A 22,531-nucleotide genomic window follows, 5' to 3' on the forward strand; every position below is an offset into this window, starting at 1 on the left:
CCGCAGAGCAGGGTGTGTACCGCGGGGGACGCTGTGTGGGCTGGGTCGGGCTGTTTTTTTTTTTTTTTTTTTACCCTGATCAGCATCCTTTAATATCTTGTGACATCGCTTCCTCTCTGAAAAGATGCTCAGGGCGGAGGAGACGCTGCGGTCATCGGGATGAAGAAGGCAAATTGGCGGCTCACATGAGGCGTGTCTGTCTTTTGCTCCTGCTTCTTCCACCACATGAAATTGAAGCTGTCGCACCTGCACGGGAGAGGAGAAAACTGTGGACACCGCCCCGAGATGGTTTTTTTTTTTTTTTTCTTTTTTTTTTTTTTAACGCGCTGAGGGTAGTTTAACCAACCGCAACAAAATGTCTAAAAGCAAAAACTGCGAGGCGATCAGGGTGGTGGTCCGTTGCCGGCCATTAGGCAGGAGAGAGGAGACGTGTGAAAACATTTTGGTGCTCGATGACAAACTGGGGCAGATCACCATCCGGAACCCGAAGGCACCACCTGATGAGCCGCTGAAAGTGTTCACCTTTGATTCCGTGTACGGCTGGACTTCAAAACAAAGGGACATCTACGAGGACGCGGTGAGACCTCTGGTGGAGTCCGTGCTCCACGGCTTCAACGGGACCATATTCGCCTACGGACAGACCGGCACAGGTAAAACACACACCATGCAAGGGGTGTCAAACGACCCGGAGAGGAGAGGGGTGATACCGAACTCGTTTGAGCACATTTTCACGCAAATATCCAGAACTCAGAATCAGAAGTACCTGGTGAGGTCATCCTACCTGGAGATCTACCAGGAGGAAGTCAGAGATCTTCTGTGCAAAGACAACAACAGGAAACTGGAACTTAAAGAAAGTCCAGATTTTGGTGTTTATGTGAAAGACCTGTCCTCCGTGGTGACTAAAAACGCCACGGAGATTGAACATGTGATGAACATTGGCAACCAGTCCCGTTCTGTGGGCTTTACCAACATGAACGAACGCAGCTCTCGTTCTCACGCGATCTTTGTCATCACTGTGGAGTGCAGTGAGGTCGGGCCGGACGGCGAGGACCACATCCGAGTTGGGAAGCTGAACATGGTCGACCTGGCCGGCAGCGAGCGCCAGAGCAAGACGGGCGCCAAGGGGAAGCGTCTGAAGGAGGCCGCCAAAATCAACCTGTCCCTGTCGGCGCTGGGGAACGTCATCTCGGCTCTGGTGGACGGGAAGAGCACCCACGTCCCGTACAGAGACTCCAAACTCACCCGCCTGCTCCAGGACTCTCTGGGAGGCAACGCAAAGACCGTCATGATAGCAACGGTGGGGCCCTCGCACAAGAACTTCGACGAATCCCTTGCCACGCTGAGGTACGCCAGCAGGGCCAAGAACATAAAGAACAAACCTCGGATCAACGAGGACCCCAAAGATGCCCTGCTGAGGGAGTTCCAGGGGGAGATCGCACGCCTGAAAGCTCAGCTGGAGGAGCGAGGGATGCTCGCAAAGGAGAGGCGCAGGAGGAGGAACAGCAAAAGACTGAGTCGAAGCATGGCTGGTATGGAGGAGGACCTCCTCAGAGAGAGGGACGCAGATGTGTGGAAGACCGTTGAGGAGGAACAAGATGTGAAACAGTACATGAAGGACGGAGGTGGCGTCCCGGAGGCTCTGACGTTCCAGCCAGGTGGTGAGAAGTTGAAGCACCTGAATGAGAACAGGAAAAGCGTGGAGGATATGCAGTGGGATCAGGATGCAGTGGAGAAGATCATTGAGAAATATAAGGTACTGTGTTAATGAAGATATAATCCACACAGGGTCTGATTACTGAGACTCAGCTGGAACAAAAGAAATTTGCATAAATAATTTATTATGTTTCTTTGTTCACAGGCGATGGAGAGCAAACTGCTCGTCGGGGGAAAGACTATAATTGATCACACCAATGAGCAACAAAAGATGCTGGAGCTGAAGAGGCAAGAAATTGCCGAGCAGGTGATTAATATAAAAAAAAACTGGAATTATTTTTTTTTTTTTGCAACACGGCTACTGTTAAAACCTGCTTTTGTGTTACTTTTCTGCTCATGTTGAAATAAATGTGGGATTCTGTAGTGGAAATCACTGCACGGGCTCAGGAACACTTCTGAAAACCAGCGTCTGTAAACTCAGACTCATCCCTGCATCCACAAATGCGGGTTAAAACTTGACCACGCAAAGAACTTTCCCTGAAAGACGTTTTGAAAGTGACTTTTAACTGTTGAGGACGTGTTGTTTACGTTTCAGATAAGACGAGAGCGAGAGATCCAGCAGCAGATGATGCTGCAGGATGAGGAGGCCGTGGAAATGAAGGAGACGTTCTCTTCCCTGCAGCAGGAGGTGGAACACAAGACAAAGAAGCTGAAGAGGGTAAGATGACTCACCCAGTAATGGGTCCCGGCGCCGCTACCGCTAAAGCAATCAGTTAACATATAATCATATTTGACCTGGTTCCTTCTGGATCGACTGCTTTCTTCTTCTTCTTTTTTTTTCTTTTTCTGCTGACTTCATTTTCAGTTACGCCGTCATATTTCGATTTAGATCATCAGTGCTGTTCTCACGTTAACATTTTGTAGTCCAACAATGAATGAAACGTGCATTTGTTCCGTGCGTCGTGCCCAGTTGTACGCCAAACTACAGCTGCTGAAGGGAGAGATGAGAGACATCATCGATGAACACGTCACAACCAGACAGGAGCTGGAACAGACACAGCACGAACTCACCAGAGAGCTCAAGTACAAGTTAGTAGTACACAGATCATTTTTTTTTATTGTCTGCTGCATTTGGCTGTTTGTCTTAAGTCAAAAGGGGGCCACTGATGCACCATGGGGGATGTAGTTCACACACGGCAATAGAATCCACTGTACATACGAAATCAGACTTATGTATCCCAAACAAGCGAAGCAAACAGAACAGCAAAGGAATCATGTTTCCTGTTGCAGCTCATTCTCTGTTGAAAACATTTTTTTTTTTTAAACAAAAAAAACCATATCCCTACCCAAGTGCATGCTGGTCCTACACCTGCCTACCTACCTAAATAACCTCAGGTACCCATACTGTTACACAATTTACAAAACTGAACCGCACAAAATACAACACTAGTTAACCAAAAACTTAAATAACTAACCAAATTGAACTAGAAAAAAAAATACTATCAAAATCTAACCGAAATAAATATCTAATATATCTAAAGTGCACTCAGTGCAAATTTAAAAAATATTAGAGAAGCCAATAAACCAACTAATAAACTACAAAGGCGTCTTGCATGTGTTTTGAACAGATATTTATTTTTCCCACTTGCTTCTTCTCACAAATTTACTAAAATAGCTAAATACATTTCTGCATTCTTTATTACATTAGTGATTTATGGTGAGTGCTTCATATACCACAAATTAAAATGTAAAGAATCCCGTTGAGGCACACACAACACTTGGCCACATGATGCAACTGGTCAGATGTAGTGCAAATACTTCAAGCCTGCTTGTTTGTATTAAATATAATATGAATTGCATTGTGACATAGTATATATTTGTATTAAGAACATATAAACCTTTCAAATCTGTCTGCTGAGCACAGAAGTATTCGTGATGAGATAATGTTAGAGTAGAAAATATCACTTTTTTAAATGTTTAGATCTTAAATATTAATAAAATGTGTAAAAATATATGTGTATAATTCTGTAGATATTTTTTTTTTCCATTCTTTTTCTTGCGTTATTGATGAAATGCTTTGGATGACCTCCACTGAATCACATTTGTGTTGCATGTTGCAGATATATGTTGATTGAGAACTTTATACCTCCTGAGGAAAAGAATAAGATTATGAACCGGCTGCACTTTGACAGCGAGGAGGATCAGTGGAGGCTCCAGCCAGTCCTGCCGTCAGAGAGGTCAGTGGATCAATCGCACATTGACATAAATTACTGTTAGTGGCACATTAAAGGAAGAAAATCCACACTTGTATGAAGGATACAAGCAAATTACTGGGTGAAATCCAACACTGAAACAGCATTCGGAGGAAGTGTATGACATCACTAACAAAAGTATAGATTTAGATTAGATGTTGAATTGATCAAATTTGTGTGAGATCTTGGCATTTTTAAAACAACACTAATACCATATGTTTCCAGTGTTTTCTCAGTGTTTTCTACGCTACCACTGGGAGTCACCAAAGTAACCAATCTTACACACGGGAACTCTGAGACTCGAACTTTACAGGCTATAGATAAATATATGTATTGCGCTTCATATGAACTTGATATCTTCATAAGCAAAGAAGAGCAGACAGCTCAGCCTCCTTTGTATTTTTCTTTTGCTGAGAAAGTTGTCAGCCTGAGTAAAAGTGAAGAAGAGCGATTATTCTGGTGTGAGTCGATCAGCAGACCACATCTGGGGCACAAGATGTTCCAGAGGTTTCTATATCAATTAAAACGCCCACGATAAGGGTATTTAACAGAATCTGACTAAATCATCCTCTCCCATGTCTTCTTCCCAGCACATCCACTCAGGTCAGGAGAAGGCCACTCTCCGCTGTGGGATACAAGAGGCCAATCAGCCAATATGCACAGATGGCTGTTGCCACGGCTACCGGGGCCCAGTGTAGATACCAGGTCAGTGCTCGGACTTTCGCGAGGCCAGTTGGCAGGAACGGCAGCGAAAAACGGGTGAATTAGAGATCTTATTTGCATCGCCATGTTCACAGCCGCCTTCTTTAACGGAGGAATGTGAAGATGTTCGTCGCCATGGAAACTATTCACAGATTTAACTGTTGCATCTTTAGCTAGTGAAGGTCACAACGCAGAAAATAGCAAAGATTACAATCTGCTCTACTAGATACAGGATGATTTACAGCAATGTGGTCGTGCTGCCCTCACCTCTGTGTGGCTCTGAGTTTCTCTTTTAAGAAATGAACAACTTTCCCACTTTTCCACGCTTTATCCACATCAAGACATGTTAAGATACCGTTAACCTGAAATGACAGAAGGTTTTTAACGTGAAACAAGTGCAGCAAGTTAACAGCATGCAAATAATCAGCTCAGAAAAAAGGAGACTTTTTTTTTGGGACCAAAAACATGAAAATGGATGTGATTATGCTTTTATGACTCCAGCTTTACTGCCATCTTTCCCCCGCAGGCTGAGAATATCATGCTGCTGGAGTTAGACATGTCTCCACCAACCATGTTCACCTTGAACCTTAACGGCGCTCACCTGGAGAGAGCCTTTTCTCCCCGGCTGATGCAGGACCTTCTGGTGAATGTTCCCATCAGAGAGAGGAGCGCTGCATCATCACGAGTCAGGAAATCACAGTCCTGGTAAGAGAACAGCAGAAAAAGATATGTGTTTTACATAGTGTGGTAAATTCAGCCTTTACTGAGCATTACCTAAGTCTGAGCTTAACTGAAGGTATACGAAGAATAGTTTTGAATTGTATTTTCTCATCCACGCAATTGTAGTTTTTGAAAAACATTTATAAGTATGCATCAGTGGTGTCGGTGACTGCAGCGCTGTTTTTTTTCCTTTTTGTATCACAATGCCAAAAGTCTGTTTTAAATCACTATACATGTGTTTTTGCATGTTTCTCTTTAACTCAAACCACATATACGTTTCTGTTAACCTATTTTCCCCAAAATACCAAAGTCCTTTTTTCCTTACTCATTAAATCACATAGATATGTTTAGTCATTCTGTGATATGGGACAGTGTAAATAATATATATATATTTTTTGGCCTGCAGGTATCAGGCACCACAAGCAGCATCTGTCCCATCATCCTCATCATCGACCAACCTGACATCTGGAACTCAGAGCTTCTCTTCCTATCCGAGACGAAGACCATCCTCTGCCACCTATCTTCCACCGGGAGATCCGGTTCAGACGAGCCCCTGATTTGCGTCAATACACCTGCTCTGTAGGGCTGGCCTTAGTTCAATGTGGCACAAGGGACTCCAGTTTAGCCATGGGACATCAGGATGGGAGGGGGGGGGGGGGGGGGGGGGGAATCCCCGTTTTGAAAAGCAACACTTAACATGAAAAGACAAACATCCTTCATTTATTTGAAATTCAGTCCCATGAATGTGGTTGAACTCTTTAAAGTGATCATGCCCTGTTTGATTTGGGGATGGTTGACTTTTTCCCCTCCTGTTTTTCTAGGCTTACTCTCTCCTACCTACGGCCAAAACATCTAGGTTTCACGTATATTAAACTTATTCTACATTTCCGGGCCTTTATTTTAAGTTTTTTTTTTTCCGCCAATAGCAACACGTAAACACTTAAATAGGCTACTTCAAAATGTATCATGTCTTTGCCAAAAAATATTGAATGGTGATGGTGAGGAGGGAGAGGGGGGGATTAGCCTGTATGCTTGATGAATTGTTGCTTCAGCCTTTTGCCAATGTAATTGTGAGCCAAAAAAAAAAAAAATGTGAAGAAAGCTTGCAGTGCTCTCTTTGATTAGCTGCCTTATTTTTTTCATAGTTGTGAAATTGTGCAAAAGCCCATTTGCTTGTACACACACACACACACACACAAAATAATAATAAACAGACTGAAATAATCTTACACTGCCTGCTGTGTTCTCCCAAGAGCAGCCTCGCCAGCAGTCGTCGCCGCGATCCTGGTCGCAATTGCGGATGACCGCTATAGAAACGCATGTGGGGAAACTTGAGGGCTGACCGCTACATACAGTAAGATGACGTCTCCTTCGGGGGGGTCACATGACTCTTTACAGTAAGTCCAACATGGCAGACGGAGTGGATCTTGCGCGGTAAACTAAAGCAACATTTCAACTGGAGCAGACAAAAATTCAACACTACTCCGCAAACAGGACGTCCACGACATGCGGGAGAGACAGAGGAAAAAGAAAGGGAGGACGTGGGCGGAAGCCGCTAAAACGGTATTCTTGGTGTTTTTGTTTGGTTGTTGGGGTTGTTGTTTTTTTTTTTTTTTTTTTTTTTTACTGCCGTTTGTTGTGGCTGTTTTCCCCTGAACGCTTCTCCTCTTGGTACGAGACTTGGGTGTTTACGAGTTCACGACCTGCCGGCGAAGACGAAACGTTGCGTGCAAACCGAGCGAGGCCTGTGTTTTGACGGGTTTAGACGGTTCTGGGGAGGACCGCTGTCATTAGCCGTGTAGCTCGCCTTCATGTTGTCACTACTGGCACCAGTACATGCAGCACACACACACACACACACACACACACACACACACAAATGAATGTCAGCCGCGCGCACACCCGAACACGTCTCCAAAAAAAAAAAAAAAAAACAACAACCCCACGCTGCGCGTGTTTTTACGCGGACAGCCGCTGACACAATGATTTGAAGTCCTGTAAAGTATTGGAAGTAATGAAGTCATCACCTCGGGAGGAAGAGGAGGAGGAGGGGGGGGGGGGGGTTAGCACTAGCTAGCCTCCCCCCACCACCACCACCACCACCCTCCCCCTGCTAACACAAACTCAGTCCGTCAACAAGTTTGTTTGCGATCAGTTGCAAGTAAAAACGCAGCGAAACGTCCGATCGCGGTCATGAATGAATCCCCCTCTCCGTGGTTTGAACTCCGGAGTCGGTCGACAGCGTGCCGACGTTTGGCCACAGTGCAGCACGGCTAGCATTCGAGCTAGCTGCGTAGCTTAGCATGCTAATGAGTGCAAAATACCAAAACTTCCCAAGTAACAATTTCCAAATTAAAGCATCGGGGTTTGGTTTTTTTGGGTTTTTTTTTTTGCTTGTGTTTGTATGTGTGTGTGTGTGTATGTGTGTGTTTTGTGCGTGCGTGCTGGCCAGTGACGCATTGGTCCACTAAACTATTTACATGAACAGTTTGCACATACATGGTAGCTGGTTACCTGCACAGGTAGTAAAATGCTTTGACGTTAGTTTTGAAGTTGTGTTGCACTGCAGCGCTCAAACAAACCAGCAAAAGTAATTCGGGGATTTTTTTTTTTCCAACAAACAAACGCACAAGGTCGGAGCAAAATGGTGTCATGTCAACACCAGAGGGTTAGGGTTTTTTGTAGATTATGGAAATGACACAGTAGCTTGAGATGCTTTTGTTGACATGTTTTGCTGTTCAATAACAGATCAGACCAGATGGTTTGTTCCTGTCACAACATGTGGATGTGCTTCCTTTACAAGTGCGGCAACCCAACGTGGGAAAGTTCAATTCGGTCGTGAACCAACCTTGTCATTTATTTTCAGCATGATTCCAGATGTGCATTTGGTCCAGAGAGTCGACCACAATCGTGCAATATCTAAATCTAATTGTCAAAAAGGTTTGGTGACACGTTTGTGGTCTTGATTATTTTAAACATCATATGTTGCATCGAAACAATCAAGGGAACTGACCCTTTTGTGGAAATTTGTCAGAAAGTCAGCCCGTGTTGCTGAAGTGGCCTCCTGACTGCGCGATATTTGTGAAAACGTTTCTCCTTTTTGGAACTTAACTGCTGAATTTGATCTTTTGTAGGTTTTGGAGAAGTACCCGAACACGCCCATGAGCCACAAAGAGATCTTGCAGGTGATCCAACGGGAACGGCTTAAGGAAATAAGGTAAACATATGGCAGTCATTATAGCTTTACAAGCCAGGCAGCACAACAGTCTTCTGCCTCAGTTTTTCAACTGCTCACGTCGTGTGCTCTTCTTGTTCACGTAGTCGTCGTTATTTTACTCAATTAATAATTGTTTCATTTCTTTTTGTTCCATTGTCACTGTTCTCATCCAGAAGGTAAGAAAAAAAGAAAAAAGCAAGCCCCTCCGACCCGTACTTTAACAAACTCACTGCAATGCCATTTTGTTTGGATTTACCTTTTGCATGTTATTAACAATAACATGTCCTAGGCTCAGTTGCATAAAAAAAAAAAAAAACCCGCAGTGTTAGACTCATCTTCATAGTTTGACATTTCTACGGCCACCTGTTGCATAAAAATCGTTTTGTTTTCCTCGTGTGTTCCAATACTAAAAAAAAAAAATTGTAGATGAGTGGGAGGGATCAGGGTGCAGTGGTTTGCACTGACACACAGAAAGAGGATTCTCGGTTCGACAGTCCGGAGACGTGTGTGTCAGGTTGATGGGTGAACTTGAATTGGCCGTAGATGCGAATGTGAGTGTGAATGGTTGTCTGTCTTTCTGTATTAGCTGTGATATGATTATGATCGTTATGATGGAGTACAAGCAGGTAGAGGTAATGGATACAGAGAGAGACGTACACCCGAACACATTTCATCCAAAGAATTTAATGGCACTTTAGGTTAATTACGCAAGATATCGGGATAAACTATGACTAGCTATACGCCCTACAAGTCTAATGTACAAAATAGTGAAATATGTTGGATTTTTCTTCAACTCACTGACTATTATTGTTAATATTTTGTTGTCGCACAAATGCAAGTTGACCCAAAAAAAAAATAATAGAATGGTTCAATATGTACACCCAATGTTCTTGCATGGCTGAATGGAAATTTGACTGAACTAGTGTGGATTTTTATGCAACAGACATTTTTTTTTTATGTCACACCAGTTTCATCTGAGAATGTCAGTCTCCTACAATGATTAGATTCGATAAGCTTTGGATCAAATTTATGCAACTGATTCCTCATGAAACGCAGAGCAGATCTTCTCCCAGCCACACTGATGTGAATCTGACCCGAGCTCTCACGTGTCCTCCTGATGCATGATAGCAGTTCCTCTCCAGATACCGAGACCAGCCTTCACACTTCTTGCGTCCCTCCCCCCTCCCCCCTTGTGCCTTGGGTGTCTTGATTTATTGGGGAGCAGATTTGTAACTTGCGTTTTTCTCTCGTGATCCAGTGGAACTTCGCCGCTGGCATGTCTGAATGCGATGCTGCACACAAACTCTCGCGGCGAGGAGGGGATCTTCTACAAAGTCCCAGGAAGAATGGGAGTCTACACGTTAAAGGTGAGTGGAACGCAAACCTTTCATTACTCGGCCATGTACAACCAAGAAACGGTGAATGTCCTAAATCTGAATTTCTTTTTTTAATCACAACTCTCTTGGTATTTCGAAACGGGGAAATAGACAGATATTAATAATAGAGTTCTTGACAGGATAATGAAACAAAAACATGCTTTTCTTGAAGAATTATGCAAGCTGTGTGTGAAATCTACTGGTGCGATGTGATTGTGGACCCCACAGGGAGTTGGTTCCTCTCATTTATCGCCACTCTCTATCCGCTGCATAAAAACAATATACGGCATGTGCTCTGTTTGTCGTGTAGAACGACATCTCGGATGTGGTGAAGGAGCTGTCGGAGGAGGACTCGGAGGAGAGCAGCGATGAGCTTTCTGACTCGCACAGCACAGAAAATAACAGCAGCGCCATCACTCAAGAGGGCAGGAGAGGGAGGTGGATGCGAAGAGGTATCGTACACTGCACACAGGTTCATTAATAATAGTTTGTGCATCACTACATAACTTTGAAGTCACTTCTTTTTAGAGGGATTCACAGACCGCTGATAACGTTTCTCCACGCGCGATTGTTTTGTCCTATTTCACCAACGCACGGCAGATATTTTCGACTTGTTACGGCAGCGAAAGCACAGGTGGATTAATGATGGCTGCTTCCCATTTGGGGGAGGTGCTGCTTTTGTGCACGCTAGTTAACGGTCATATCATACTGTTTTTATTGGGACACTTAATAATTAAAGCCACCTGTACTTCCCCTGCTGTGACAAGTTAAAAGGTCTGCAGTGAAAAAGCTTATCAACATTCACAATCACGCGATTATATGTTTAGCTCACATTTAGGGCAGATTTTTAAAACTAAGTTATTTTAATTCATTCATTACAGTTGAAACTTGTCACCATTAATTTAATGTCAAACCTTTGCACTCAATGAAATATTAAAATGTGTTCTTACTGCCTCCGGGAGGACCTTCATTTTTCAAGCTCTGGTAAATTTAAGAGTTAGGGCTTCTTTCTCAATGCAGTTCTCAATGATTGGTTGCATAGCTCTGTAATGTCTACAAGAGTTGACGCCCCTCTTAAGCTGTTGTCAAAAGCTGTTGCGGAAAAGCAGGAAGTCGCAGTTGTAGTAGTAGTAGAAGGGAAGCTCAGGGGAAGTGGCTTCCCCATAAACATAAACTACATCGTCTCAGCACCAAACATGATGATAGCAAAAGGTGGGTTTTTATCTTGAAGCAAGCACGCGTCGTCCATACTGTCTTCCCGCTATCGTCTGCGGAGACGCTGCAGGCTTCACACGTAACGATCCCGTATCACAGCTTATATTTTATTTTTTTCTCTTTTGTGTATCTGTGGGGTGGAACGATCGCTCTGTTGCGAGTTGAACACCTGATTGTGCCTGATTGCAGGGCAAACTTCAGAGAATTAGCTTTTTGTCAAGTGCCAATTATTTTGTTTTCCTCAGGTTGCGCTCTCACTGACTCATTATTTCTCACTGCCACTCGAATACTTTAAGTGACTGTTAAAACAGGAAGCTGTATTTTTTTCAGTGTGACCTGTGACCACTTCCTCATTATGCACAAGTTAGAAGCTGCTGAGCAAATAACCTTGGTTTACAGCTGAGTAGGAGGGCTGTGAGGATGTTGTTTTTTATTTTGAACTAATCAATGCAAAGAACTGCAAAGTCAAATGCAAATGAAGTTGCAGTGGAAAAATAAACAAGTGGAAGTGCTATGGTATGGGGAAAAGGGTGTTATTTCATAAACAGACAGCAAAGAGAGAGAGAAGAGTTTGTTTGGAACAGAAATCCTCCTGAGACGTTCGGCCCATTTTTAGTAATATGATATTTCCGTAAGGTAATGTAATCCGCTTCTTTGTGCACGGTCTTGGTTTCAGTTTCGTCAAAACAATAGCATGATGCGATAAAGTCTCCACACTGTCCTCAGGAAATGTATTTTGTAACATTTGTGTTGCGCTTTTGTGCACAGTTCCCTCCAAGCTGCAGTCCCAGCCGTCGTCTCCGCAGCCTCGGTGCTCGTCGCCTTCTGTCCCCACCAGTAAGCTCATTTCTCCCTCGCAGAAACACAGCAAGAAAGCTTTGAAACAGGTACCGGAAACAAGTTCTCTATTTCTTTTTTTTTTTTTAAACATGTGGTCAGTGGTCAGTTAGTCGAGTTAATAAATCACCGTTTGTCCAAGTGCTCATCTGAAATGTAACATGAGTTCCTGCCACACCCTCATAGTCAAATTATCCCTTAGAAATCTCTGGCACTTCACTCTGCGACGCACAAATAAATCCATGTTAAATATAGTAACGTTAATGTAGTTCTGTAGTTCTTTTTTTAAGTAAACATCTACTCTTAAAACGAAAAATATGACTGATCTTGGTTAACTGTTCCTCAACAGCTAAGGCCGGCCTGTTGGGTGTAATGTGTGACATATTTACTTATGCTTAGTCATACTTTTCTGTAGATATCACTACTTTTATCCAGACTTTCCTACTTGACATGGTTTCAGTCAACTTGTTACTGTTCATATCCCGTGGTGGTGTTTCAGCAGGCTCTTTTTGTCCTTCTATTCCCAGTCTCACATCTTGTGCTGATTCTTTTAAAACAATGAGGCGTCAGGGGGGGAAAAAGGCCTATAGCTGGTTTTGCAGTATTAATGTTCTCATAATCCACCTATTCAACATTTTCCTATTAGCTCGCTTTTATGCCTTTTGTCTTCCATTTAATTAGATTTAATTTGCTTTGCACAGATTGTAATTCACACCATCTGTGCTGGCGTGGATTTTTCCGCTCCGTAAGACCGATTTGTATTCAATTATTGGGCGTAGGTAACACATGGAGATGGTGATTTGGCTGAAATATCAGCACTAGAAAGACCTATCGTGTATTTACTTTCTGTGATTTCATATATGTTTTAAACCTGATATCACTGCATCGCTGTTTTTTTAATCTGTTGACAGTGAGTTTTCTGAGGTGATCTGACTTCAAAACAGATTTACAAGGAGAGATGATTTATGCTGGTGTTATGCAACCTATGTTTCATTGCTGTGCTGTTATTTAGCTGTTATTTAACCAGGCAAGTGGCCCCGGGGGAGCAGTTGCAGGGAAAACAAGAGGGTTACACACATTCACGCTCTCTGTTTCTCATATACCGCTGGCTGTGTGTTCCTTCCTTATTTTGCTTGTTTTCAGGCCTTGAAGCAGCAGCAGCAGAGAAACCAGCGCAGACAGGGAGGAATGCCAACTGCCTCCAGCCCGAGACTGCTTCTGAAGACCATCAAAGACATGGCAGATAACATCACAGCAAAAACTGGTAGGTGGCAACTTTTACATTGTCAAATAATATTAGAGGTTGCATGCTGGGTATCTTTTTAGATGTATTTCTAGTGCTCATAGTACAATGTTACACACAGTTTTTTAGATAAAGGACTGATATCGATACAATTCCTGGGTTTATTGTCCTATTGTTATGGGTTTTCATAACTAGACGACAAAAGGCATTGTATCATCGTCACCTACCAAACGTGACTCATCTAATTGGCAGCATTCCTGTGGAAACTGAAGCACTCAGATTTCTGTCCTCTAGTTTCTTTGAGCTTTTTTCCTTCAGCTCCTCTGCCTCTGTCCAAACAGACTTATGCCACCCGGTCGTAACCAGGAAGGTTTCCCAGAGGTCCGGTCGCCTCAGTGCAGGTAAGGCAGACAGCTGCTTTAATTTAATTCAACTAATTTAATTTAGTGGTTTGGAAGTCGTTTAAGAATAAGTTTGGTGATGTTCCCCAGAAAAAGACTGACAACAGAAGAGAGCCGATCGAAAGCCAAGTGCAGCACATTCGTCTTTCCCATACACCTCCATTGGGGTCCAAAAACGATTAAAAACTCACCTTAGTTTACTCTGAATCAATCCAACATAAACGACTCAAAAATATACCATCAATATTCATTATCTCAACACAAATGCATTCATCCGCAGCTGAAAATAGTCCCAAACAAATGTACTATTTACTCCTATTTGAGTAACATTTTCTTAAAACTACAGAACCTACCTGTTTACCAGAATATTTCAGCCTTCTTAAGAAATAAAATGTAATATTTCTTACCCTATTTCAATATTTATGTCTTCAATAGGAACCAGTGGGATTGGGGTTTGATTAAGGCATCCCTGGTTTTTTATCTTTTCATGAGATTTATTGACAGCAAGAGAATTTATTAATAGACTTTTCTGACAAGTGGGTGCAAATATGTATATTTTGTGCCTGCTTTCTTGTATCTAGATATAAATAACTGCATTATTATTTCTACATGTCTTTTCAAAAGGGAAAATGATCCTACATTAGCAGAAAAATATATTATTAAGATGTAAAACAAACTACCCGACCAAACGTGAAAGTAAATTACTTCAGATGTCAGTTGAAAAATCATTAGCTGTTTCTTGGTTTACATGTATTTTCTGTTTTGTTTTGCAGGACAGATAAAGCGTACCAAGTGTAAAATAGATGTGGAGACACCAGACTCTATTTTGGTTAACACCAACCTGCGAGCGATCATCAACAAGCACACCTTCTCCGTCCTGCCTCCAGATTGCCAACAGAAGCTGCTCAAACTTCTGCCTGAAGTCGACCGCCAGGTGGCTCAAAAATCATTTCATAATTTGTATTACATTTTAAATCACTAAATCGAGAGCGTGTAAACTGCTGCATGTGGTTTTTTTTTTTTTTTTTTGTCACTCATCATTTAATATAGTCAACTGTATCATAAAATAGTTTAGCGGTCTTAAAGAATGCATAAAATCTCTGTAAATGCGTGTTCACTCATTCCAGATGTCCAACTCAACATCATGTACAGAATGCGAAGCAGAAGTCGATGTACCGATGCGGTGATGGCGATTGTACTGATATTTAGTCGTAACATTGTGCCTCCTCTCCTCAGGCCTGCTTGGACGGCCTTCTGAAGGTCACTGGCTCCGCCTTAAACAATGAGTTCTTCACATCAGCAGCACAGTCTTGGAAGGAGCGACTGGCCGAGGGTCAGTTCAATATCCTCCAATTGATAATAACAGCATTCTTTTCACATTAAAAATAAGATTATATCACCGAGGTTCAGAGTGAATGTACAGAATAAGTGTAGTGGAATTTTTTTTTTTTTTTTTTTTTTTTCCCCATTTTTGTCAATTCTATGTCCTTTTCCTTCAAAGGGGAATTCACTCCTGAGCTGCAGCTCCGAATGCGGCAGGAAATTGAGAAGGAAAAGAAAGTTGAGCTCTGGAAGGAAGCTTTCTTCGAAAACTATTATGGAGAAAAGTAGGTTTTATTATATGATAAATAATTTTGTTGATTTAGCGATTCACTATCCTCCAGTGTTAGTTATTTTGGATTTTTCTTTTTTTTCATTTTTTCCAAATGTGAAAACAAAGTTCCTTTCAAATTACAACCCCAATACCTATATTTACAAACAGTAAATGGCAATGCTAGGTTTTTTTTCCAGGAATTTTAGTTCTTAAAAAGTCAAATTTTAGAAATACATTGTTATTAAACACAGTCATATTTTATTATTATGTATTATTTAGAGTTTAATGAGACTCCAAATACGACCTCATCTCAGTCTCGTTTCATAAGAATTAACATCTAGTTTTATTCTTTTAAAAAAATACACAACTTCCCCTCAGCATGTCCAAATTATTACAAATGTTGGGAATCCAAGTAAAAGCACTGCACCATGATATTTTTTTACTTGTGATTTATATAACAAATGTTTTTTGGAATGTGAGTCATTGTCACACCCGTAGCCCTCCATGCTTAACAGATCCTTTAAAAGCTTAGTGTTTTATTAAATGATATTCCTCTTAGGAAAGAAAGCACTGGAGTGTTGGATTTATTTTTTTGTCTGTCTTCCTGCCCTCCTCTCCTTCCTCTCTGTGCAGCTCGGGGCTGAGCTACGAGGAATCCAAAGAGCTGACAAAGGCCGATCTGAATCAGGCGTCTGCCAGGCCCCAGTCCCCTCCTCATCAGACGGGGCCTGTCGCTCGAGCATCGGAGGAAACCAAGTGCACCAAGGACGGCAGCCAGATTGATGCTGCTGCCGCCGCTGTTGCTGCTACTGCTGTTGCTGCTACTGCTGTTGCTGCTGCTGCTGCTGCTGCTGCTAGAGACGCGAAGCCAACACAGAAATCGTCACAGGAGCCTCCGAAGGCAGTGGCCGCCCAAAAACAGTCCACCACAGAGCCCATGAAGACACGGCGCTCGCAGTATGCTGAGGATCGTAAGTTGAGCGCAGCAGCGCAGCCCACACCTGCAGTGAGAACAGCAGAGGTCGAGAGACAGACTAAAAGGGGTGCAGCATGTACTCTGCCCGATAAGGAGGACGGAGAGGACGAGAAGGAGGAGAGAGCTGAACTCCCTCAGTCGCCTGTGACGACAGATCCTCCACCAAAGGCGAGTTCAGAGTTCAAAGAGGATGAGCCCGTGTCTGTGGTTAAGCCCGCTGTGGAGAGCGAAGAGGTCATCTCTGAGCCCAGTGGCCCCTCAGAGCCTCTGAAAAGGAAATCTCTGAGTGAGACAGACGGTGAACTAACGCCAGAGAAAAGACCCCGCATGTCCTCGGTTTCCTCGGTGTCTTCGGTGTCCTCTGTGTCTCCTTCGGCATCATCCACATCTAGCCCTGCCACCCCAACTCCAGCAACAAATCAGAGGGTCCCGCCACTCAAGGTAGGACTACATCTGTGAAATCTTCTGAGTGGGTCTGACAAGTTTTTAGCTTTTTTTCTTTGCAGAGGACAAAACTGACAATCATGGGAAAAATGGGTCAAAAATCATTTAAATTTTCCGTAGAAGTTTGTCAAACCCCTTTCAGCAGCGTAATCTACATACTGAGCCTGTATTTAAATCCATGTTTAATGTGTTCTAAACATTGACTGTATATAAAAGCGAACGTAGCTTCCGGGTCTGAAAAATTAGGCTTGAAGTGCCTTAAGCTGCAATACCACCGAGTGCCACTAGAGGTTGGCTCCAAAACAAACTTACATTTACAATAAATCTTTTCTTCTTTTTTCAGTTTTGTTAGCGAAAGTCACTCTTTCTTATTAGTTTTCTGACGGTCCACCTGAAAATAATCCCCTCATTAATTAGAAAATAAGCTTCAAAACGCTGTGATTTTGGGGGTGGGTCTTTTTGATTGACAGGCCTGTGGTGCAGTCAGGTCATGGCTATCGGTGGGCTGCTGGTTACCAATCAGATCGCTTCCTCCCAACTCGTCCAAATACGGTCACTTCTGGCTCCAATCCGCTTTGAGCTAGCAAGATGGCGTCGGCCAAAATCTGAACTTGAGGCTCCATAACGGCCGTTCGCAAACCAACGGGTGATGTCACCGTTGGTTGGCGCTTGGTTCTAAAGAGTCTTTGCTTCCTTCGTGAATCCCTGAACTTACTACCATTGGGTTTTTGTTGCTTTGAGGAGGCGACAATAAGCACATATAAGCATATTTAGAAATACATTTTAATCATCAAATTATTTTCACTTTTCAGATCCCAGTGTCGCGAATTCTTCCCGTGCCTGTGTCGCCTAACCAAGTCTCACCGAGGACTCCCCTCCCCGCCCCGGTCAGCAGCCCGGGCCGCAGCAGGGCTCGCACTCTGGCTGACATCAAAGCCAAAGCGCAGCGTGCCCGAGCGCAGCGAGCAGCGGCCGGCGCGGTGTCGTCCGCATCGAAGGGGGCGGTGCCGGGCCCAGGACCCGGGGGAGGCAGCGGTGAGCGGACACTACCGTCGCCCATCCCCAGCCCGACGTCCCCACAGGCGCCGGCCAGGTTACCAACCACCAGCAGTAACAGCAGCCAGGCGCCTTCTCCCGGCCCAGTGGACTCTCAAACGCCTTACCCAAGCAAAACGGACGGCAAACACGAAGGTCATTCTGCCGGGGCGGCAGGATCCCAGAGCATCCACAAGGCTTCAAACGCATCCGCACAAGCTGCGCCTGCGCGCGCTACGAAGGAACAGGAGGTCCCATCAGCTGCCGGATCGTTGACCAGAACCAGCTCCTGCATCCCCGCGAACAACCCGCTGGTCACTCAGCTCCTGCAGGGCAAAGAGGTTCCACTGGAGCAGATCCTCCCGAAACCGCTGCCCAAGGTGGAGGTGAAGATGGCCAACTTGCCGTCGGGCAGTAAAGGGAAGACGTCGCATCCTGCCGAGCAAAGGGCTGACAAGCAGACGTCGACGCAGTTCAACGCGGCAGGACGAGCTGGAGTTTTCTCAGAATACGCGAAGCATCACCGGGAACTTCCCGACAAGGAGACTCAGGAGCAGATCCTTCAGGCTCTGATGCAGAGGAAAGTCCAGCAGAGCCAGCCTTACGGCGGGATGGGGCCGCAGGTGCCTCAGTACAAAGGGCATCATCAACTCCTGCACGCAGAGGAGCGTCAGGACCTGTCCAGGATTTCGGTGGGCTTTTTGGGTCGAAAGAGGATTCCCCGGCCGGCCATGACCGGACATTACCTGCTCAACGTGTCCACGTACGGAAGAGGGCCGGAGAGCAAGAGACTGCACCTGTCCGTCATCCCAAACACGTCCGTGTCCGCTCTAAAAAGGGAAAGCGCGGAAGGAGAGGAGGCGGCAAAAGACAAAGAGCCGTCCAGGAAGGTTTTCTCGTCCGTTTCCGGGGTGAAAACGGAGCAGCACGGGTACCCGATGACCACGTCTGACGCAGCGGGGAGCTTTCAGCATTGCGTAAAGACTGAGCCTGGATCGGAGGATACGGCGGCCGGTGGCGAGAACAACGGCGCCAGCGCAGCGGCCAAAGACGCCAGCGCTTTTTGCCAGTCACACCGACGGCACCTCGAACTCTGCAATAGCAATCAAGGAAACTCCGAGCCATATCTCGGCCACGCGGACCCCCGTCACCAGCGGCCGACCGCCTTTCAAACCCAGAAAACACTCGATAATCAGGAGCCCGCGGTGGCGTCGTGCTACGGCGGCACCATCAGCATGTCCGTACCTCGCACCCTGAGCCGCGGCGCCGCGGGCGCCGGCTCTTCCTCGTCCCCCGCCTCCTCCTCGGAGGCGGACGGCGGCGGCGTCCACGGGAGCGTCATGTCCTTCTCCGTGACCGTCACCACCATCCCCGCCGGCCACTCCTTAGACCACGGCGCCCAGGGCGAGGTGTCGCCCGAGCAGTCGTTCATGGAGGGCTCCAACATGGAGGACGTCCAGTCTAAATGCTACTGCCGACTCAAGGCGATGATCATGTGCAAAGGGTGCGGCGCCTTCTGCCACGACGACTGCATCGGCCCCTCAAAACTGTGCGTCTCGTGTCTGGTGGTACGATGATACGAAATGAATAATAACTACACAGTAGCGTGGTTTCGATTTGTGCGCTGTTGAGGCGCAGGGCCCGGAGCAGGTCAGTCACAATCAATACAGGACGGGGTGAAGCATATTAATCTTGCGCCACACAACAACAACAACAACAACAACAAAAACAGCCAGCATCTGTTGGAAAGGCAACAATTTACACTGGACGGTCTTGTTGTTGTTGTTTTTCCCACCGACATCTAAGAGACGTTGTTTTGTGCAATTGTGTAGTAGAAAAACGCCAATCCATTTTCAATCTAACTAGTAGTCCGTCAGAGTCCTGAGGAATCTCAAATCTGGCACCGTTTGCACTCAGCTAGATTAGTGTGATATATTTTTTTAAATATATATAAATATATATGAATATATATATATATATATATATATATAATGTGTATGTGTGTAGTTTTTAAAAAAAAAAAAAAAGAGGGAAAATGAATGTTGCTATTTTTGTAGAACATAATGACTGTTGTTGTGTTTTAGACTGACACTTTTTCATTACTGGGCCTAATCAGTTGTGGTTTAAAGGCAAAAAAAACAAAACAAAAAAAAAGGGCGCTAATGATAATCATCGGTTGTAGAGTACCTCCTATTTGGCATTTATGCACACGTGGCAGGGAAGTGCAGCTTACAGTAACTATTTTATATAAAAGTGTACATTTGTTACTGAACACACAGATTTAAGAACTAGAAGAAGAAGAAAAAAATGTGTATAGTTTTAGTAAGAAAATATAAAAATGATTTTTGAGTGATACTTTATAAGAAATCAACTCGTGACGATTGCACATCGCATCATTGTTTTTTTGACTAACCGTTACACGGCGAAGCACTTGGAAAAACCCACCTGGTTATAAAGGTAGTAACTGTGTACAGAACTTGCATTCAAGCATAGGGAAAAGAAGAATCATTTCAACATATAATGCCTAAATATATATATTTCTGACGAGAGTCTTTCCATTTCAGTTGAAGGTCTTAAGTCACTTCCTACTGCGTAAACCCACATTTTCTCCCCCAAAAAGGCTGGTTTTGTAGATATACTCTCCCTCGACGTGGGGTTTCTTAGGCTCGTATGTCTGTATAGATAGATCAGTGGTGGCAAACAGTAAAAAAAACAAAAAAAACACTCAAGACAAAGGGGAGAAAATGAAGACAATTTTTTTTTTTTTTTTTCAGTGTACATATTTACTCATTTATAGTATTTGCCTAGATGTAGAAATCTATGTTATTTTAATCGTGCAGCACACCTCGCTTTAGCATATCCGGCCGTTTCATACAAAATGACTTTTACTGTGGAAAGAAAATGGAGAAGTAACAGTAAAATATGCTAAAATGCTTTATCGCAGAAAAGTGAATTATTTGGCGGTACAATGTGACACCGATCAATATGCGAGTGTAACACTTCACTTTAACGCTGCCTTTTCCCAGGGAAATAAGAGTCATCCCTTAGATTAATATCTGAAGTATGTTAAGCCCAAAATTAATACTATACCATGTTTATATAACGCCTAATCGTGTGTGTGTGTGTGTGTGTGTGTGTGTGTGTGTGTGTGTGTGTGACGCACAGCACATTCGTGTTGTTCCAACCTTTAGAAGCACGTCAACACAATATTAGTGCTTATTTAACCACATATTAAAATGTAAAAAAAAAAAGGCCGGTGTGAAGTGTCGCTCAACAGCTTGTTCGAGGGTTCGTGCTGGTTACACCTAAAAGATGCATCAACAATATTATTTTTTGAATCTCCTGGAGTTGCAAAATAGTCCTGTTTTATAGCAATTATTTCCAAGGTAATATGCCAAAGTCACCTTAAAGAAAACAAAAATAATCAGAAGTTTGTTTTTAATGTCTGACTAGTTAATCAAAGTAATATATTTTAATTAATATATTTTAATATAAAAAGATCTATTTGCTAATTGTTTTTGACAAATCAACAGGGTGTTTACTATAATAATATATTGGCTGTCCGTTTTGTCCTATAATTTTGTTTTAGACTGGACAGGCGACCATACAGAATAACCTTTTTGATTCAAATTGCCCAGGTATCTGATATTCTGTATGGCCCAGGCTTTTCAATGAATCCGTTGGTCTATATTTTTCAATGAGGATATTGCCTAATGTGTGTATCCTTTTTTTAGTTGTTCGACGTTTGTGTCATTACTTTATAAAAACAAAAAGATGTGTTTTTAAAGCATCGTTTTTAATCCAAGTCCATTCTTAAATGTGTGTGTTATACAATTTGGGGGTTATTGTTCTTGTGGAAATTTGGTAGGGCTAGAATCTGGAAGAGTTTCCACATGTTTAGCACTGACATTTCACTAAAGACTGGTTTACCGGCGTTTGATTTCGTTAACATAAATTTAATTTGTCCCCCCCGTAAATCTGTAGGTCTTATTTGGTTGGATGTGATGTTAGAATGCTGTATTTACTCACGTAGAGTTGGGGACTTGTTTGCACTGCAAAAAAATGAAATATAGCAAAAAAAACAAAACAAATATTCAATCACAACCCTAAAGGCAGCTGAAATCTTTGTTAATAACGACTGTACCATGAGTCAGGCAGCAGTCCCCACTTTTACTAAAGTTACCCGTTTGTGTGCATTTAGAGGAGCAGTTCATATAGAATTGACCATGATTGGAGGGTGGGGAGTGGAGTTCATGGGCAATGTTAAATGTCACGTTTGGCACCAGGTGAATTTGTTTAATATATCTGTGTCATTTTGTCTCCATTTAAACTCCGGGTGAATGTAATATAGTAATCAGCACTTGTAAACAAAGTGTATTTTATCAAAAGTTATAGACTATTATGAATAAATGATTAAAAAAAAGAAGAAGAAAGAAATGTATGTGTATGTATGTATGAAAACAGTTGTATTCCTTCTGTGGCTCCAGAGCTGAGGGCTTCCTCAGTTTGAACAAACCAAGGTCAAAACCTAGAGGACCGTTTATGCAACGCTTGAGGGCTTTTAATTTGAAACGGCCACAGGAAGTCGCTGCATACGACCAATGGTGACTGTCGCTCCTCCTGATCCATATCAGAAACCCAGTTTGTTCTATGCTGTTTTGTCCTATATGATGGCAAAGACTGCCCTACTCTGCCTCTCATTGACTTAATTTGATATTTGTACCCACAACAATCATCTCTCCTCGTGCCTAAACTTAATTGGCCTGACAGGGTCATTACGTCACCGAGAAAATTTCTGCTTTTCTACATTAAATAGATCTAATTCTGAGGCTCTTCATTTATTTATTTTTTGCCAACAGAGAATTT

At 43.4% G+C, this 22,531-nt stretch overlaps 2 protein-coding genes across 2 annotated transcripts; both read left to right on the forward strand.

The window, feature by feature from the left end:
• The first annotated feature begins 43 nt into the window (after positions 1 to 43).
• On the forward strand, positions 44 to 5,978 carry LOC138200211 (kinesin-like protein KIF3B). The gene is made up of 8 exons (XM_069152738.1): positions 44 to 1,753; positions 1,859 to 1,960; positions 2,249 to 2,371; positions 2,624 to 2,742; positions 3,774 to 3,890; positions 4,496 to 4,610; positions 5,134 to 5,312; positions 5,734 to 5,978. The coding sequence occupies exons 1-8, from the start codon at positions 356 to 358 to the stop codon at positions 5,882 to 5,884; spliced, it is 2,304 nt and encodes a 767-aa protein (XP_069008839.1). The 5' UTR covers positions 44 to 355; the 3' UTR covers positions 5,885 to 5,978.
• asxl2 (ASXL transcriptional regulator 2) lies at positions 5,971 to 22,493 on the forward strand. Its single transcript, XM_069152737.1, has 12 exons — positions 5,971 to 6,890; positions 8,462 to 8,544; positions 9,803 to 9,911; positions 10,231 to 10,372; positions 11,904 to 12,022; positions 13,116 to 13,236; positions 13,557 to 13,616; positions 14,390 to 14,550; positions 14,853 to 14,949; positions 15,118 to 15,223; positions 15,844 to 16,627; positions 17,443 to 22,493. Exons 1-12 carry the CDS (start codon positions 6,834 to 6,836, stop codon positions 19,240 to 19,242), a joined length of 3,639 nt encoding a protein of 1,212 aa, XP_069008838.1. The 5' UTR covers positions 5,971 to 6,833; the 3' UTR covers positions 19,243 to 22,493.
• Positions 22,494 to 22,531: the final 38 nt, after the last annotated feature.

The sequence above is a fragment of the Embiotoca jacksoni genome, unplaced genomic scaffold (assembly GCF_022577435.1).
Source record: "Embiotoca jacksoni isolate LCO1_2020_lvr unplaced genomic scaffold, fEmbJac1.0.p SCAF_18, whole genome shotgun sequence".
Taxonomy (NCBI): Eukaryota; Metazoa; Chordata; class Actinopteri; family Embiotocidae; genus Embiotoca; species Embiotoca jacksoni.

Coding starts and splice junctions, on each gene's coding strand:
- LOC138200211 (XM_069152738.1), top strand. CDS start 356: ATGTCTAAAAGCAAAAACTGCGAGGCGATCAGGGTGGTGGTCCGTTGC. Junction 1,754..1,858: donor AGATCATTGAGAAATATAAG/GTACTGTGTTAA, acceptor CTTTGTTCACAG/GCGATGGAGAGCAAACTGCT. Junction 3,891..4,495: donor CCAGTCCTGCCGTCAGAGAG/GTCAGTGGATCA, acceptor TCTTCTTCCCAG/CACATCCACTCAGGTCAGGA.
- asxl2 (XM_069152737.1), top strand. CDS start 6,834: ATGCGGGAGAGACAGAGGAAAAAGAAAGGGAGGACGTGGGCGGAAGCC. Junction 12,023..13,115: donor GCAAGAAAGCTTTGAAACAG/GTACCGGAAACA, acceptor GCTTGTTTTCAG/GCCTTGAAGCAGCAGCAGCA. Junction 14,950..15,117: donor GAAGGAGCGACTGGCCGAGG/GTCAGTTCAATA, acceptor TTTCCTTCAAAG/GGGAATTCACTCCTGAGCTG.